Source organism: Pristis pectinata, chromosome 11, assembly GCF_009764475.1.
Source record: "Pristis pectinata isolate sPriPec2 chromosome 11, sPriPec2.1.pri, whole genome shotgun sequence".
NCBI classification, from domain to species: domain Eukaryota; kingdom Metazoa; phylum Chordata; class Chondrichthyes; order Rhinopristiformes; family Pristidae; genus Pristis; species Pristis pectinata.
The window spans coordinates 87125710-87144741 of record NC_067415.1 but is presented as its reverse complement, the minus strand read 5'-3'; the positions used below and the strand labels follow the sequence as shown (position 1 = coordinate 87144741).

The following is a 19032-nucleotide window of genomic DNA, read 5'->3' as shown; positions in this document are numbered from 1 at the left end:
GCCTGCTCAAACCGTCCTCATCACCCCGATTCCAACATCTGTCAGTCTCGGCCGGGAGGGCGCTCGGTGACTGAGGACCCACTGCCGGGGTCGGGCTGGCTGCCAGAGTTTCCCCTGGCCCAGCATCCCAGGATGAGGGGTGTGGGAGAGAAGGGGGGCGGTGAATCGTCGGAGTTCTCCTCTCAGTGACTGATCCTCCGCAACCCTCCTGAGGAGAACTCCGACGATTCACCGGAGTTAGTTGAAATCAGAGATCGGTAGGTTTCTGGACACTAAAGGGATGGAGAAAGAGATCAGGAAAGTGGCCGAGGTAGGAGATCAGCTGTCATCTCCATCAATGTCGGGGCGGGCAGGAAGGCGCAGGCGGTGACTCCTGCCCCTCTCTCTGATGGTCTTAGCTTCTCATTCTGCGGCTCAGCTACTGAGGTTGGAGCGGCCTTAGTTCTGACAGTTACCCCCACTCCTGAGGAAAATGGTTGGGAGGCGCAGCGCTGCACTGAGAAAAAATTGAGAGGAGATTTGGGCGGTGTTCTTCACTGGCTCCAGTTGCTTTGTGCAGCTGGATTTAAGGATGGTGCACCACTCTCCCTTCTAGGCCACGGATGGTGCTTGGTGACGCTCCCTGCATTTCTCCTGCAGTTGTACAGTGAAGATCATGTCCACTGTGTCTGGAGACAGACTGAATCCACACCACGAATCAGAGAGCAGCTCTTCAGCCACCGGGAGGAGGTGATTGAGGGGGACCTGGTGATGTGACAGTTGGCAGGTTCACCCCTTTGTAGTTACTACAAGGGGACCCGTTTCCTATCATGAAGATGGTCATAATTACCCCGTCTCCGAGGTCACTTCCCCGCGCTCACAGTGCCTCATGTTTGAATCTGTCTGTGTCTCACCCCTCCCTGTCTCTGCTACCACCTCCACCCCTCAGAGCTCCCTGCAGTCCTCTCATGAGTTACTCGTTCTTCCCTGTCGGTCTTCCGCAGGCAGCCGTATCTTCACCTCAGCTCCGTGTCCAAGAGATTCTTACAATTTCCTCACCCTCCACTTCACCTGTTAGAAAACCTCTCGTCCCTTCTGGTTCTTTTGTTAATCACCTTCATTCAAGGGCGATCCGGTCAGTGAGAGTTCTGGGAAGTAGTGCACCTCATTGCTCGGGCAGCTGAGGGACCTTGGGAGGGAAGATCAAGAGGTTGCAGCAGAAATCTAGAACGGAAACACTCAGCGGGTGGGGCAGCATCTGTGGAGGAGAAACAACGTTTTGGGCACAGGTCCTTTCATCAGAACTGGGAGAGAAATACACGTTAGTTTTCAGTAGCAGAGAAGGTGCGGGAGGCATGTGTAGAACAAGGGAAATATCTCTGAGAAGGTGAGACCAAACACGTTAATTCAGGCAGAAACCGAAATAATAAGCGTCTGAGACTCTCTACGTCACGAAAGACTTTCAAATTTCTATAGATTTACGGTGGAGAGCATTCTGACTGGTTGCATCACAGCCTGGTACGGAGGCTCCAATGCACAGGATCGCAAGAGGCTGCAGAGGGTTGTAGACTCAGCCAGCTCCATCACGGGCACAACCCTCCCTACCATCGAGGACATCTTCAAGAGGCGGTGCCTCAAGAAGGTGGCATCCATCACTAAGAACCCTCACGACCCGGGACATGCCCTCTTCTCATTACTGATGGGTTCTGGTGGATTCAGGGGATTGACAAGTTCAGGAAGGGTTCAATGGGTTCTGAAAGGGATCAATGGGTTCAGGAAGAGGATGAAGAATTCCAGAGGAGTATTGAAGGTGTTGAACCACAGCACTCTCTGCTCTCTTGGGAGAATATAAAGGAGCATGGGGGAGTTAACCCCAGTGCCCTGAACAATTTTAATCCCTCAAACACCAACACAGATACATTTATTGAAATGTGCATCATCTGATTTCTAACTGTCCCTGCTTCTAATGAAGGATCGTTGTCCTGAAACGTGAACTGCTTCTCTCTCCACAGAGGCCGCCTGACCTGCCGAACATCCCTAGCATTCTCTGTTTTATTTTATTTTCAAACCTTATCTGGCCAGTTGTATCCATGATGCTGGTGGAAGTTCTTGAACAGCGGTCACAGCAGAACCTTTCTTTATTTGCCAGTTGGTTGCACTCACTCAGTGTGCTGTGAGGGTGGGGAATGGAGCAGAACACGAGACAGTGGGACAACCTCTGATGACTGTAATCACACCAGTGGGATTGACATTCCCACTTACCCCCAGCGTTTGTGGTCCCAGGCATGTTTACACAAGAATACAAAGCTGTTAAAAATCCATGGTTTTATTTGGCAGTTAAAAATACACAGTATCCCATTAATGTTCCAAGTACAGTAAAAGCTTGGTTATTCTGCTGGTGTCTGACCTGACAGATGCCAAACAATAAAATATGCAGCTAATCCAATTTTAGCCTGGGCTGTACCTCAACACTGCCCAATCATCGCCTAGACACCTTCTCAGTGTTGACTCTCTCAGCCGATATTCCCTCAACAATGCCCAAATATCGGCCTGGATGCTCCCTCAACATTGCCCCGATCTCAGTCAGGGAGCTGCCTCAACACCGGCCCATTTTCTCCACACATTCCAAACCTCAGCCCAAGAACTCCCTCAACACTGCCCCAATATCAGCCTGGGTGCTCCCTCAATTCTGCCCTAGTCTCAGTGCGGACACTCTGTCAACGCTGCCCAAACACCAGCCCGGCTGTTCCCTCACCACTGCCCAAACACCAGCCCAGCTGTTACCACTGCCCAAACACCAGCCCAGCTGTTCCCTCACCACTGCCCAAACACCAGCCCAGCTGTTACCATTGCCCAAACACCAGCCCAGCTGTTCCCTCACCACTGCCCAAACACCAGCCCAGCTGTTCCGTCACCACTGCCCAAGTATCAGCCCATACATCCCATCAACTCCACCCCGGTCTCAGCTTGGGCACGCCCTCTGCAGTTTACCAGAGCTTGCCTGTGGGTGAACCGCTGATGAACCAAGCTTTTTACAAGGATTCCATCTTGTTGGCTGATGTATTGAACGGGACACTCACGTGAAATGAACATTTCCCTTTAAAGTTACAGAAATCGCAGTATATACAATGTATCCAATGCTTGTCTAAAACATGATAAATCAATTCTACGCTATGACAATGGTTCTTCAAAAACAGGTATACAACTGTTTGTATACAACTCCCAGCAGTGCACAGGAATCTAACTGCCGAAATTTGAGGTTGCATTTCTTGTCTCTTTAGATAAACATGTGCAATTGCAAATGAAGTTTTAAATTGGTTAAAAGTGAAGCAGAAAGCAGGGTCAGTAAAAAGTATTTCACAGCAGAGCACCTGGGCCCCAACTCTAGCACTGGTGTTAGTTACTGTTTCACGGGGTGGGTATGGAGGCAAGGACATTGTGTTTCTCACAGCTGCTTCAATGAGGGCCTTGACAGGGTCATGTCCATTTGAAGTGACACACACAGACACACACATTGCACTGTCAGCTGGACGGTTTGCACAGGGTGACCCCGTCCACAGAGCATCAACACTGGACATCACTGTGAATGCACTGCGGACTCTTGGTATGGTGCACACAATCCCATAAATCACAGGGCTTTTTAACACTGTACACATTGAACGGGAAGGAGTGTAAGTGTGGACAACTTTCTCCAATTGCAGACAAGAGATTCTGAACAAACAGCACAACTCAGCACTGACTGAGAGAGGATTCACAGTGGCACAGATTGCAGCCAGGGCTCTGTCTCAGGCACTCAACCCACAGGCAGCAGTGGGGAAAGAGAAGAGTGCCAGTGGATCTCAATGGACCAGACCCAGTGGTGATCGTGGAGTGTCCATCTCCCTGGAATCCAGCACGGAGGGCGAGTGATTTGGAACAAGAGCATCACAGGGAGGGAGGTGTAGGGAAATGACCACAGATGTCTCAATGTTAAAGGGTAAATGTTAATGGGATAAAGCCCCACTCTCCAACCCCGCTCCTGATTAGTGCCACCCAACGTTATCCAGAGTGCAGAGTTGCATCTTGGAGTTAGTTTGCTTCATCAGTCCAATACTCAAAGCAAACAGCTGGAGGAACTCAGCGGGTCAAGCAACATCTGTGGAGGGAAGCGGACAGTCGACGTTTCAGGTTGAGACCCTTCATCTAAAGTCTATTTCTCTCCACAGAAGCTGCCTGACCTGCTGAGTTCCTCCAGCAGTTTGTTTTTTACTCCAGATTCCAGCATCTGCAGTCTCTCGTGTCTCTGCTCAGCTGGGCTGACCCAATGGTTGTAAATTCTCTAGCCAACTGGTTCACTTTCAATGATCATTGAACTGATCGCTGCTCAGAACAGGTATAAAATAACTGCCTCAAAGGCAAATAGTTAGTCATCTGCTATCTACAGATAACTAAAGTGCATACTGTAACAGTTTGTGGAGACTTTGTTAAAATGATATGGAAAAGTCAATTAAGCTGAACACTGCAAATCTGTACACTTTATACAAATTATCCTCCGCTTTTTAAATTTAGTTTCAGGCCTCGGTCCAGACACTAAATATCCAACACCTTCAGGTATAAAGTAATACTCTTGGCTTCGCAGCTCTTTCTCAGGTCTGTTGGTCACACAGAATTGGCTGGAGATTCTGAGGTCTCGGAAACATAGAACTGGAGTGACTTATCGCCAATTGGATGTTCCCTAAAATAAGTCAAAATACAAGGGAATTATTTTCAAAGCAGTTTGTTTCACTTTTGAAATCAAAATGATGTTAATTCATAAGTCCTGGGAGATGGATCAACAAGTTAATACTTCCCTTCAAAGTGTCGTAGAGTCACACAGCAGAGAAACAGGCCCTTTGGCCCAACCGGTCCATACCAACCAAGGTGCCCATCTGAGCCAGTCCCATTTGCCTGCATTTGGCCTATATCCCTCTTCCTTTCTTATCCATGTACCTGTCCAAGTACCTTTTAGGTGTTATTAATGTACCTGCCTCAACCACTTACTCTAGCAGCTCACTCCATATACTGACCACCCTCTGGGTGCAATAAGTTGCCCCTCAGGTTCCTATTGAATCTCTCCCCTCTCACCATGAATAAAGACATGAAGCAAAAACGCTGGACCTTCCCAAGTTCCTGGTTCAGCCTCAGCTGGAGCACTGGCTCCAGTTCTGGGAAGATCATCATAGGAGGATTCAGACGAGATTCATTGGCAGTCCCAAGGATGAGGGAGAGGTTGGGGACATTCTCCTCACAACTGGGAAGGTTAGGAGAGGCACTGTCAGCAATAATGTTCGTGGAGTAAAAGTGGGAAGCTGTTTCCAAGGGCAGAGGGTAGCTGCTGAGAGGGCAGGATCTGGATCTGAAGGCAGGTACAAGGCATCCAGACAAGCACTTGAATCACCCGGGACAGAAGGTCACAGACCTAATGCAGGTAACTGGAATTAGTGTAGTTGGGTGCAACGGTCGGTGTGGATGTGGTGGAAGGAAGGGCCCTACATCTCTGGTGAAGGAAAACCAGGTGGGAAAGGAGGAGAATGTTTCTGTGGCAAGTTGTGACCTGGGACATGCTGCTTGCAGGGTGGTAGAGCAGATCCAACTGGAGCTGCAAAAGGAGAACCTTGCAGAGTGCAGGGAAGGGGGCCTTGATTGGAGACTCCTTCAAAGAGCTGGCACAGGTAGAAGGGCTGAATGCTCTCTGCTTGCATGATATGACCTACACTTCCCCATCTGATAATCCCCCCTCCCCAACCACTGTGTGTGGGGGATGTAGGGTCTCTACAGGAAGGAGTTGAGGTTGAGTCTTGACTACTCAAACCCCTCTCTTGGATGAGTCAGCCCCTGGAGCCTACTCCACCATTCAGTCACATCACAGCTGATGTGATTACAGATTCCCACCTTCCCGTGCTAACCCTTCACCCTCAGGCTCATCAACAAACTCTCCAGCTCTGCCTTAAAAATATTCAAAGTCTGCCCCCACCGTCCTTAGCGGAAGAGAATTCAAACACAGACCAAGTGTTTTATAGAGTGGATGTGGAGAAGATGTTTCCATCAGTGGGAGAGTCCAGGATCCGAGGGCACAGCCTCAGAATAAAGGGACGACCCTTTAGAACTGAGATGAGGAGGAATTTCTTCAGCCGGTGGTGATTCAGTGGAATTTGTTGCCACAGAGGGCTGTGGAGGTCATTGGGTGTATTTAAGGCAGAGATTGAAAGGTTCTTGATCAGTAAGGGGGTTAGGGTTACGGGGAGAATGGGATTGAGAAAAAAAATCAGCCATGATTGAAGGTGCAGCAGACTCGATGGGCTGAATGGCCTGATTCTGCTCCTATATCTTATGGTCTTATGTCTCTGAGTGACTCCTGAATGATTAACAGGCCAATCGGTGGGCTGGAATGTTACACAATTCACGATATACAACAGGCCATTCAACCCATTGCCCTGGTGCTAGTGTTCATGCTCCAGGCCATTCAACCCCTCGCCCTGGTGCTAGTGTTCATGCTCCAGGCCATTCAACCCATTGCCCTGGGGCTAGTGTTCATACTCCACACAAACGTCCTCCTGCCAATCTTCAAATCACGTCATCAACAAGGCATCAGTCATGCAACCTGTCCAATGGGGCATCTTGAGAGGATGGATAATGCAGGAAGGCAAAAACGTTAATGAAGAATGACACTTACTGGCTGCCATACTTGGTCCTCTTGAACTTATTCCTCTTGTACTGAGCGTGCTCCATCTCCAGGGTTTGGACAGCAGCTATGATCTGTTTCAGGACTTTATACGTCTCCTGAGGGTCGTCGATGATAAATGTTGAATACTCCTCCTGCTCTGGGCCATCGTACACTGACTTGCTGCCACAAGCCTCTGAGAACAAGGGTGAAATGGAGCCAATCACCTCCTGAACCGTTACAACCTACATTTATGTAGGTCTTTAGCACAATAAGATACACAACAGTAATTTTAAAAGTAAACATGCTTAAAGTGACAGATTTTTGGACCAGAGAGTTGGGAGAAGCTTAGAGAGGGAATCCTTAAACCCAGGGTCATACTGCTCCTTGACAGAATGTTGTGAAGCACCTGATGGAGGGCTCTAACATTACGGAAAGGTTGGGTAGGCTAAACAAAGGCTGAAGACACTCTACACACTGGAACAGAATGGGAGGAGGGCAGAGAGAAACTCAAAGTAGAAAGGAAACTGACCAGCCCTCACTGAGTAAGCTCCTACCCAGGTAAGGCTTTGCTCAGTTTCTGCTCTGGGCTGAGTTAGTGGATGAGCAACAATGGGGATGTGAGAGGGAGAGGACAAGACGTACCACAACAGTGGAGGTTCACACATGAGGTGTTGCCCAGCTATCAGTGCCACTGCACAGGAACCCAGTCTCAAGCCAAACTCTCTTTTTGGCATAACATAGAATGTACAGCATAGAAACAGGCCATTCGGCCCCTCTGCTCCATGCTGATGTTTCTGCTCCACACCAGCCTCCTCCCACTCATCTCCTCCATCCCTCTCTCCCATGTTTATCCAGCTTCCCCTTAAACCCATCTCTCTAGTCCCCCCTGACTGCTGCCTGTGGGAGTGAGTTCACCATTTCCCCACTCTCTGAATTCTTGACTGGATCTGTAGTGACTCACTTACAGTAATAGACCCTAGTTCCACAAGTAGAAATCTCTCTCTGTTAATTGAATGCATTCACCTGTCCATAAGTTTTAAGCACTCCAGAAGGTCCCCCATCCTTCTAGCTTCCAGAGGATGGGTCACAGCCTGTTCAACCTCCCAACAGGTATAACCTCTCATTTCTGGTGTCATCTTTGTAAATCTTTTCATAATTTCCCTATCAGGACAGTTTGCAATACTCCATGTGGGTGACCATGGTTTCATTCAGGTTGTTCAATGGTTGCAAATCAGTAATTTATTAATCTTTACCTTTGCATTAACCATTCTGTAGTTGTGGGACATCTCAATGTCAGTTTAGTGCCTAATCACTTTCTGGGTGGCACTCAAACATCCGAATAGCTGGGCTGTCAAGTGCGCAGATTAGTAACCTCAGGGCTCAGTCTAATCCAGTGAATTCAAAGCCCACAATAGAGTCTCAGTCACAGGGACCACAAGCCAATGGATTCTTGTACCGACACAGCAGGCCAGTGGGGAAGGAAAACTGCCCCCACCCAGCCTGTAACCCCACCACCCAACACAACACCCACACACCCATCCCACACCAACTGTCTCTCGGATTGGCATCCTTGGTCCTTCAGGGCAGTGGCAGAACCTTCCCAGTATACATGATAAGAGCTCTGTCTCCTGGAACTATAAAATGGCTCCCCTCCCCTCACTTCCCACCCACCAGCCCCCATCAACTCTGCCTCCCCTGCATCGGTGACAGAGCCACAGTTTTACATAAGGCTATTTGTGTCCTTACCTTGCATCTTCTCCAGCTTGGTCTTGTGGGTGTTGAAGAGGGAGTAAATGTGCTCTGTCTCGCGGTCACCGTCCACATCCAGCTGAATGTCTGCAGGAAGGCCACTGCACGGGACAGACAGACCACATCCCTCAGCCACTGACCCAGGAAGGGACACATAAACCAATTAAAGGCACAGTGTGTGCAGGTTCTACCAAAGGCAGACAGCTAGAACACACAGTGTTACAGCAAACTGTTCTCAAGTTCACGACATAGAGGCTCAGTACTTCACTCCCTCCAGCACTGGCACACAGTTACTGCCCTCTAGTGTGGCACCATAGCACCCTCTTCTTGCAGAGGGGGGTGAATTTCTGGAATTCTCTGCCCCAAGGGTGCTGGAAACTGGATCATCAGAAGTATTTAAAGAGGAGGTGGATAAATATTTGATAGATCGAGGATTAAATGGGTACAGAGAAATGGCACAGAAGAGGAGTTGGGGACAACATAGATAAGCCATGATCGTACTGAATGGGCTTGTGGGGCCCGGTGGCCCAGTCCTGCCCCTATTTTCTTGCAGCGTGCACCATGTACACAATGCCCCTCAGAAACTCGCCCAGGCTACTCCAACAGCACCTCCCAAACGTGAACTCTACCACCACGAAGGATAAGCAGGGCAGGGGAACCACTTGCAGATTCATCTCCAGGTCAGGGGGTTTAGACCCCGAGGCGATGAAGGACTTGGAATTATATTGTCAGTCCTTCATCGCCACAGGGTGTAAACCCAGGAACTCCCCACCCCCCCAAACAGCACTGTGGGGGTAGCTTCAGCAGAAGGTCTGCAGCAGTTCAAGAAGCCAGCTCACCCCACCTTCTCAGGAGCATTTAGGATCCTGAACTTTAAAAGAGACCCATGGACTGACTTATCCAAATCTTAGCCCTGCCAATGCTTCCACTGATTGTACGTGCTGGATAATTGGCAGGGCTACAAACCTATGTCTCTGATTTTCCCGTTCAGTTCTCAGATCCACTCTCAGGTACGGGGAAACATTTGGCACTCAAGGCAGGGGGAGGGAGGAGGTCACTTAGTTTTCAGGGTCACCTGGTGGAATTAACAGGAAATGTGGAACTTCACTGTCTCACTCAGCTCAACACACAGACCTCCTCTCTTGGAAAAGGGCTTTGGGTGAAGATTCAGTGTTAACTTCAAAACACAAGAGCACTCTTTCCTAAACGTATGTAGATTCTATCTCAAGGACAGAGGCCAAGGTCTGGGAGAAGTTCACAGAGATGACAGCAGAGCCGAGAGCCTTTGATTATTAAGGGTTGATGCTGAAAGTCCAGGGGCAGGGTCTCAGAGACAGCCTTGGCCATGTGGTACTGAGATGAGCTGCAACCTCTGAGAAAGCTGTGAAGTTCTGCAATTCACAATTTCCTTACTTCAGAGGAGGCCATTCAGCCCATTGAGTCTATTCTGGTGAACAGAGATATTCCATTACTCCCATTCCTCTACTTGTTTCCCTCTAACCCCAGCCTCTCTCACGTCCATCAACATCCAGACCCCGCCCACTCCCCCCAACACCCCATTCTCCTCCCACCTAATTACACTGGGGGTAATTTACAGCTGCTAATTAACCTGCCAACCTGCATGTCCTTGGGATGTGGAAGGAAACCCACGTGGTCACAGGGAGAACATGCAAACTCTACAGAGACAGCGCTGGAGGTCAGGATTGAATCTGGGTTGCTGTGCCACCCCTCTCCCCACCCCCCCCAGTGGCAGTGAGTGCTCAGTGAATTTACTCAAGGCTGGAATCAATAAACTATCAGGCAGTGAGGGGACCGAGGGTCATGCAGATTGACCAGAGAATGGGCAAGGTACAGGATCGTTCATGGTCTTACTGAATGGGGGTGCACGATCAAGGGCTGAATGGCCTGGTCCTGATACCTTCAGACTGGAGAACCTGCAGAGCTTCCCATTAAAGCAGGGACTGGTCTGGAGATCTGATGGAGGGGTGTGATCGTGCATTACTCAGTGAGGCAGTAACTGGGGAGTATAAATTTGAAAATAAGGACAGAAGATGCTGGAAACACTCAGCAGGTCGGGCAGCATCTGTGGGAAGGGAAACAGAGTTAATGTTTTGAAGACCCTTGGTCAGGACTGGGAGGGAGACAACAGAGGCAGGATAAGTTGCAGGGAGGGTCGAGGAGGGGGAATGTCTCTGACACCCTGGTGGGGTAAAGCGGGGGTGACCATGGGGATAAGCTGTAAATTTGAGATCACCTTTAAAATGCAAAGGTCCAGGTGAGGAGGACTTACTTTCAGGAGGGGTTGGGAAGTGAATGTTCGGATAGAACCATTGAGGGAAGGAGAAGTGAGAACATATGTGGAAAAGGTGAACTGAGAAAGGTGTTAATGTGCGGGACGGAGTGGGCCTCATGCTGTGCTTCCATGCTACGGGATTCCCTGATCCCTTGGAAAAGAGAACCAAGGGAACACTGGAGGGGCCTCATCCCTCAGCTGTGGGAACAACACCAGCTCCTTCCCCTGTACTCCACCTCAGCTGTTTTCATAGAAGCTCAGTGTGTCCAGAGAGGTAGAAGGTCCGCACATCTCACCCAGTGCAGGGGGTGCAGCCGGGCGCACAGTCCACACTGGCCTTGCAGCACAGCCAGTGCCCGTTGAGGTAGGCAGACGGGTGGTAGGTGCTCAGTCGCTTCTGGTTGCACTGACTAACTTTGGTCAGGATGTCCATCCAGTCTTTGGCCTCGACACAGTTGTTGGCCTGGATGTACAGTGCCCTCTCTGGCTGAACCACCTGGAACATCTGCAGTGAAGCACAGGACACAATCACCTCCGACTCTGCATCAACCCGGCGGGAACACCCCTCCCTGCCCCACCCCTCGATAACCCATCGCTCGATAACCCACCCCTCCCTGCCCCACCCCTCGATAACCCACCCCTTGCTAACCCACCCTTCCCTACCCCACCCCTCGATAACCCACCCCTCGATAACCCACCCTTCCCTGCCCCACCCCTCGATAACCCACCCCTCGATAACCCACCCCTCGATAACCCACCCTTCCCTGCCCCACCCCTCGATAACCCACCCCTCCCTACCCCACCCCTCGATAACCCATCGCTCGATAACCCACCCCTCCCTACCCCACCCCTCGATAACCCATCGCTCGATAACCCACCCCTCCCTACCCCACCCCTCGATAACCCACCCCTCGCTAACCCACCCTTCCCTACCCCACCCCTCGCTAACCCACCCTTCCCTACCCCACCCCTTGCTAACCCACCCCCCCTACCCACCCCTTGATAACCCACCCCTCCCTGCCCCACCCCTCGATAACCCACCCCTCCCTGCCCCACCCCTCGATAACCCACCCCTCCCTGCCCCACCCCTCGATAACCCACCCCTCCCTACCCCATCCATCTATAACTCATCCTTCCCTACCCCACCCCTCGATAACCCACTCCTCCCTACCCCACCCCTCTATAACTCATCCTTCCCTATCCCACCCCTCGATAACCCATCGCTCGATAACCCACCCCTCCCTGCCCCACCCCTCGATAATCCACTCCTCCCTACCCCACCCCTCTATAACTCATCCTTCCCTACCCCCACCCCCCTCTAACCCGCTCCCCCATCCCACCCCTCAATAACCCATTGCTTGATAACCCACCCCTCCCTACCCCACCCCTCGATAACCCACTCCTCCCTACCCCACCCCTCTATAACTCATCCTTCCCTACCCCACCCCTCGATAACCCACCCCTCAATAACCCACCCCTCCCTACCCCACCCCCCGATACCCCACCCCTCCCTACCCCCACCACCTCTAACCCACTCTCCCATCCCACCCCTCAATAACCCTCAATAACCCATCGCTCGATAACCCACCCCTCAATAACTCTTCCTTCCCTACTCCACCCCTCGATAACCCACCCCCTCTCCAGCGCTCCATTTGCAGCCTCCTGATCATCCCGGATCTCAATTGCACCATCACTTCATGCCTACAGTTGTCTGGACCCCTCACTAAATCTCCGTGTTCCTCTCCCCTTTAAGGCCCTCCTGAAAACCTCTCTCTTTGACCAAGTTTCTCGTCACCAGCCCTAACTCCTCCTCCTATGGCCCAGATTTTGTGTAATGAGCATCCTGTGAAGCACTACCTGACATCACAGGTGCTGTCTAAATTCTTGACTCATTAACCGCAGTCTGTTTCTACCCAGTCTGGGCCCCATCATTAGACACTTCAGTCATATTTCCAAAACCTTCCATCTTCCTGTTGACACACACAACCTGATACTCTACTCACATTCTTCATTTTGAATGATTCTTCCTCCAGTTTCTCAACTGCGAGAATATTTTCAATTGGAATATCGTACAGTGGATGGTCACCTAAAACATCAGGAAAGGAGCTCATTAAAAGCTAGTTCCTTCCAGAACGGAAACTTGTCTGAAACTTTCCAGCCAAGTTCATTATCTAAATCATCGACTAATTGAACAAACTCATGCAGAAAGTACACAGAAACAGGCCATTCATGCAAGGGGATTTGAATACAAGGGTAAAGACATCTTTTTGACCATATAGAGGTGTATAAAGCCATGAGGGGAATAGAGAAGGTGGGTGGGCACAGTCTTTTCCCCAGGGTAGGGGGAGTCTAAAACTAGAGGCCACAGGTTCAAGATGAGAGGGGAAAGGTTTAAAAAGGACCTGAGGGGCAACTTTTTCCACGCAGAGGGTGGTGAGTATGTGGAACGCATGGCCAGAAGAACTGGTAGTGCCAGGTACAATTACAATGTTTAAAAGACAGTTGGTCAGGAAAGGCTTAGAGGGATATGGGCCAAATTCAGGCAAAGAGGACTAGCTCAGGTTGGTTCCTTGGTCAGTATGGATGAGTTGGGTCCAAGAGCCTGCTTCCGTGCTGTATAACTCTGTGACTCTATCTTATTGTAATTATAGAAGGCCCTGGTGTGACTGTGCTTTGAATACTGTGTACCGATCAGGAAGGATATACTTGCAATAGAGAAGGAGCAGCAAAGGCTGATCAAACTGATTGCTGGGACTTCAGGATTGCCAAATGAAGATATTAAGCAGACTGGGCCTAAACTCTCCAGAATTTAGAAAAGTGAGAGGCGATCTCATTGAAACTTACTAAGTTCTACAAGGCTTGACAGAGTAGATGTTTCCCCTGGCCAGGGTGTGTAGAATCAGAGGTCACAGTCTCAGAATAAGGGGCTGGTCATCAAGGACAAAGAAACTTCTTCACCCAGAGGGTGGTGAGTCCCTGGAATTCTCTCTCCGAGGGCTGTGGAGGCTCAGTTACTGAGAATATTCAAGGTAAAGGTCAATGACATTTTTAATATTGAAAGGACTTGTGACAGAGGGTTAGTGCAGGAAAGTGGCACTGGGGTAAGGAATGAATCACAATCTTATTGAATGATGGAGCAGACACAAGGGCCGAATGGCCTTCTCCTGCCTCTATTTCTTATGCTGCACGCTGGTGTGTCTGCCTCACTCCAGCCTCCTCCCACCCCCCTCCATCTCCCCCATCACCATCTCCTCTATCCTGCTCTCCTTCATGTGTTTATCCAGCTTCCCCTTAAACCCATCTCTGCACGTCACCCCACCCACTGCCTGGGGAAAGAGGTTTCTCCTGAATTCCCGACTGGATTTATTGGAGACTGCTGACAGGTGAAACCTTACTGAAGGTCAGCAAGTCAGAAAAGACAGAGGACATAGCAAACTGTGACAGTGAGGAGATGCTGGTGCAGATGAAGTCTGCGAGGTGGGATGGGGAAGGGCCAATGCAAGGGAATCTACATCAGTGGTGGGGTGAACTCCTTTGTCCAATGGGAAAGTATCTGACTGATCCCAGCTGAGTGGAACGTCATCACTTAAACCAGGGTTTGTTAATGCTTTTGGTTCCATGTCCTCTCTCCTGTGATATTCAAAACTTCACTGACACCATAACAAGATCTTGCTCCCAACACATGAACATGTGTGCTGGCCTCAGGAAGGCAATGGTCCAATCCAACTGAGATCCTGGAGTGGGAAGAACAATCAGGGAATGTAAAGCCAGAGAGGGACCAGTCCCCAGATGGACACTGCCCTTGTACCCCAAATATTAGGGAGGAAAGGCTGTGTGCCACATCACCTTTGTGCTTGTGATAGGTGAACTCATGGTTGCTCAGGCGAAACCACCTCTTCTTAAAATTCTTGATGCCAAAGCGATTTCTTCCTTGTGCCCTCTTGATCATAAACCTAAATGGAAGTCCAAAAGCATCATTTGGAAAGATTAGCAAATTAAATCTTTACAAAAACCTCCAAGAAAGTTGAATTGGTCAAGAGATTGGGAAGTTGAGAGGGTCTTGAAGGCTGCGATTGATTTGAAGGTTTCCTCCCACATCCCAAAGACGTGCAAGAAACATGATTCCTGCAGGGGGTGAACTGTCTGAGCACAATCTCCACACTTGGTAGCTCCCAGCAGGACTGTCCAGTTACCAGTGTGAACCCACAACTGGGGAACCTGCACAGGTGAAGTAGACCTTCAAGTGCCCCAGATGTGTGTAGCAGTTTATTTACTCTGCCCATTGTGGGCAGCACATTGGTGCAACTAAGTGGAGTTGCTACCTCACAGCTCCAGGTATCCAGGTTCAGTCCTGACCTCTGGTGCTGTCTGTGTGACCATGCAGGTTTCCTCGGGTGCTCTGGTTTCCTCCCACATCTCAAAGATGTGCAAGTCAGCAGGTCAATTGGCCGCTCTAAGTTACACGTAGTGTCTAGGTGAATGGTAGAACTTGGGCAGAGTTGAAGGGAACGTGGAGAGAATTTAAAAAATGGGATTAGTGTAAATGGTTGTTTAATGGTCAGCATGGATGTGTTGGGCTGAAGGGCCTGTTTCCATGCTGTATCTCTCTATGACAAATACTGAACTGGTAATCCAGCTCCCTAGATTAAATATCCAGAGAATATACATTCAAATCCTTCTGACCCTGGGGTGAAATAAAGAAACTGTACTTAGCTGAAGTGCTAAAGCACAGTGGGCTTGTTGCCGAATGCCATCTGGTTCACTGTGGTGTGGAGGACAGAGCTGCTTGTGGGAGGGGAATTGGGAAGGTGGAGGTTCACCTGATGACACAGGTCAGCCGTGATCTGAGTGACAGGTGGAGGAGACCTGACATACCGAGCTGTCCTCTTGTTCCTGGAATGGATAAACCATCCAGAACCCCCTGACGTATTAGTTTTATAGTCTGCAGTGATGGTAAATTGTTGCATCACACAAGATCTCAGTACTTCAGTTTATTTAATTTCTCTACTAAAACACCCAGAACTTGGCAGAATTTGCCCTGTAAACTCTTGACTTTGCCAAGAATTACAGCAAACCACTGACTTGCAAAGATTGCCAGCTTACCTTTAACACCGAGCTCTGGTGGCCACAGTCACAGCTCTCCATCTGACCCCTGTTAAATATTAACTGTTGCCTGAAATGTTTTATCATGACCAAAGAATTTGAATCTATGTTTACAACAGGTCTGAGAGCTTGTTCAGTGCACACATGGACGGAAGGAGAAGTGAGAGGAATGAGAATGGGTACTGACGCTGCTCAGCCTCAGAACTCACCTTCCAGTGGCTCTCAGCTCACCACATGAGAGAGAAAGCAGATTATGGATTAATAAAAATTCAAAATTATAAGGGGCTTGGATAGAGTAAATAAGGAGGATTGGTGACCAGGGGATAGGGAGTTAAGGTGACTAACAATAGAACTAATGGAAAAGGAAGGAAATAAATAGTGGTGGGTCATTGTGATTGGGAATGTCTGAGGGGGAAGAGGAGGAGAGCTCAAGAGGAGCTCTCAAAATTTCAAAATACTTGGAAGTGGAAAATTCAAAGGACTGTGTAGAAAGTGCAGGCAGCAGGACAAATCAAAGAGCCCTTTCACAGAGCCAGCACAAACATGATGGATCAAATGGCCTCCTCTAGCACTGCAAGACTCATCTAATCCCAGCTGGCACTGACAGTCACGAACAGGTAGATTTTCTTCCATCCTGAACAGTTTAGGATGGACACTTAGCCCAGATGTTCAGGGTGGATGTCACACACCAGAACTCCTGCTACATGATACGCAGCAGCACACTGAGTAGTGACTCCCATACATGGTGGTGTACAGTATGTAACAGGATGAACAATCCTGACAACCTGACCTCCTATTCCACACTGGATTACTGGAGAATTAGAATTCAGCTGAACGAATCTGATAATAAAATGTTGGTCTCATAAAAGTGACTCTGAAGTAGTTGGATAGTTGTAAAAATCCACCTATTTTGTTGATGTCTTGCTCAGTCTAGGCCAGTACGTGACTCCTGCCCTACAGTAACGTGGTTACTAACTCTTTCCCTATCATCTGACTGAGCAAGCTCCTGTTTTATTGAGAAGTGTCACCACCAGCTTCTCAGGGATGGGCCTTGGAATGTTGCTCACATCCTGAGGGAAATTCAGGTTTTTCTCTGCAAGGGTTATACATAAATTGTTTCATTTGACTCTGTCTAGTAAAAGCTTATTTACTGTGCAGGACAGAAAGGGTATTTGGAACTCACCCTTCCTTTAACACGATGGGCTGCTCAATGCTCTTGTGGTCCTTTCTTCCGGAGGAGGAGATTAAATCTAGGAACTTCATACAGATCAGAAATGGGTTAAAGGGGGCTCAGCTGTTATACAACCTTCCAACAAACTTTCTTTCCTTATGTGTGGGCGACACCCTGTGCACAGAGCAGCTGTGACCCTGGGAAAGTTCAGAGATCTATCCCACACAATCACAAGTAATTTGATATTTCCTTTATTTAAGAAGTGTTACTGTCAGAAAACTTAAAAACAACCCCAGTGTGTTATTTTGTCCACTTTGCCAAGTTCAGGATGAGGTTACTGGTGTTGTCTGGTTTAGGGGTCAGAAGCAGTGCTTTCACTGATTGGGCATTTTTGATTTGCAACCTCTCAAAGGGAGTCTGAGAATGTTAGATAAAGAATAGTGGTGAAGGAACCTCAAATCTCCTCCCAACCTAATCCCTACAGAAGCCTAATCCAACCCAACTTCAACCGACCCTAATTCCAACCCAGTCCCTAAAGAAGTCCAATCCAGCTGCAAGAGAATATATCATCCAACTCTCACTGCAATAGAACACCAATCCTGACTCCACCACAACAAATCTCCAATCTCATCACAACCGTGGCCTCAACACGCAGAGAAACCCAACCCAACAGGACCCCCCGACCCTACTACACATGGTGTCGCTTACTCGTAAAGAAAGGAAGTTTATTGGAACCCAACTCCATGCCAACAGGACTCCAACCCAACGCCCACCTCAGTGGAACCTCCGACCAAACTGCCAGCTCAACAGAACTCCAATCTAACCTGCACCTCAACAGAACCCCACACCCAAACACAACCCCAAACCCAACCTATTCCTATTAGCAGAAAACATCACCAGAACCCAAAATGGCTACAGACTTGTCAATAGGTTGTGCCATTTAATCATATGGAAGGATGGAAGCTCACATGGATGTGACCGGATTACTTGGTTTCTAGAGTGCTTTTTGCAATTTCAGGACACCACAGTGTACCTTACTGCCAATGAAGTGCTCTGAAGTATCGTCATTGCCATAACGTTACCGTTTCCACATAGCACGACAAATGCAACCTGGTCTCCATTAACTGAGGGATATATATTTGCAGGACACTTGAGGTTAGGACTCATGTGCAACTCGGAACCTGATGGATGAGTCCCTGTTTCAATTTGCCTTTAAGCCTGCAAGATGGACACTGTACAGAGCAACTATGACCAAGGCATGTACATCAATAAAAAGGCACTTACATTTCTTACAGCATCTGTGTACTTCTGTTCATTAAAGTGCTCATAGAATGTGGCCATGTAGGATTCCTTGAAACTTGCCTGCAGATACAATTAAAAAAAGTATAACTCTTCAAATGGAAAGCAAGGGGGTATCAGTGAAATATTTATTACCATTCCATTGTTAAATACTGACTGGGGACCACAATATTCCATAAGGCACATTCATTTATTGAGCATCGCTCAGCAACACAATTGGAGGCTTTTTATTCACCGGCGGGATGTGGGAGTTGCTGTGCGGGCTGACATTCAAAGCGCACCCCTTAAACTGATGGACTTGTTCATTTCACAGGGAGGTGAAGAATCAACCACATGGTTAAGGTCTGGAGCCACATACAGACCGGGCTGGGTTAGAACAGCTGACTTCCTTCCCTGAAGGACATCAGTGAACAGTTGGACTTTCGTGTTGAGCATTACCGCTACTGGCTTTTTATTCGAGACTTGGTTAGTAAATTAATTATAAACTCTGGAGGTTTAAACTCCAGGACACTGGTCCAGGGCTTGGCATTACTAGTCCAGTAACAGAGCCATTATGAGGCTGGACCGTACACCTTATCTATTGCAGATGGGGCCAAAAGAATGTACACCTTATACATAGTATTGTGGCAGAATTTGAAAACTGAGGGTCACTAATCAGTTTTTCTAATTAATTCACTGAGCATTGGTTACCAAGAGGGCAGATTTCCAATCACCTTTTCAACATTTACCAGATATTGTACAATGAGGCCTTTAATT

General features: G+C 48.8%; 1 protein-coding gene across 1 annotated transcript in view; it reads right to left on the bottom strand.

Moving 5' to 3' along the window:
* Positions 1–2289: 2289 nt before the first annotated feature.
* LOC127576075 (ras GTPase-activating protein 3-like) overlaps positions 2290–19032 on the bottom strand; it is a 135804-nt gene continuing 119061 nt past the window's right edge. The window contains 8 exon segments of the mRNA XM_052026434.1: positions 2290–4693; positions 6671–6854; positions 8408–8511; positions 11000–11208; positions 12707–12789; positions 14550–14656; positions 16990–17063; positions 18262–18339. Coding sequence (XP_051882394.1) covers positions 4618–4693; positions 6671–6854; positions 8408–8511; positions 11000–11208; positions 12707–12789; positions 14550–14656; positions 16990–17063; positions 18262–18339 — 915 coding nt within the window. The 3' untranslated portion in view covers positions 2290–4617.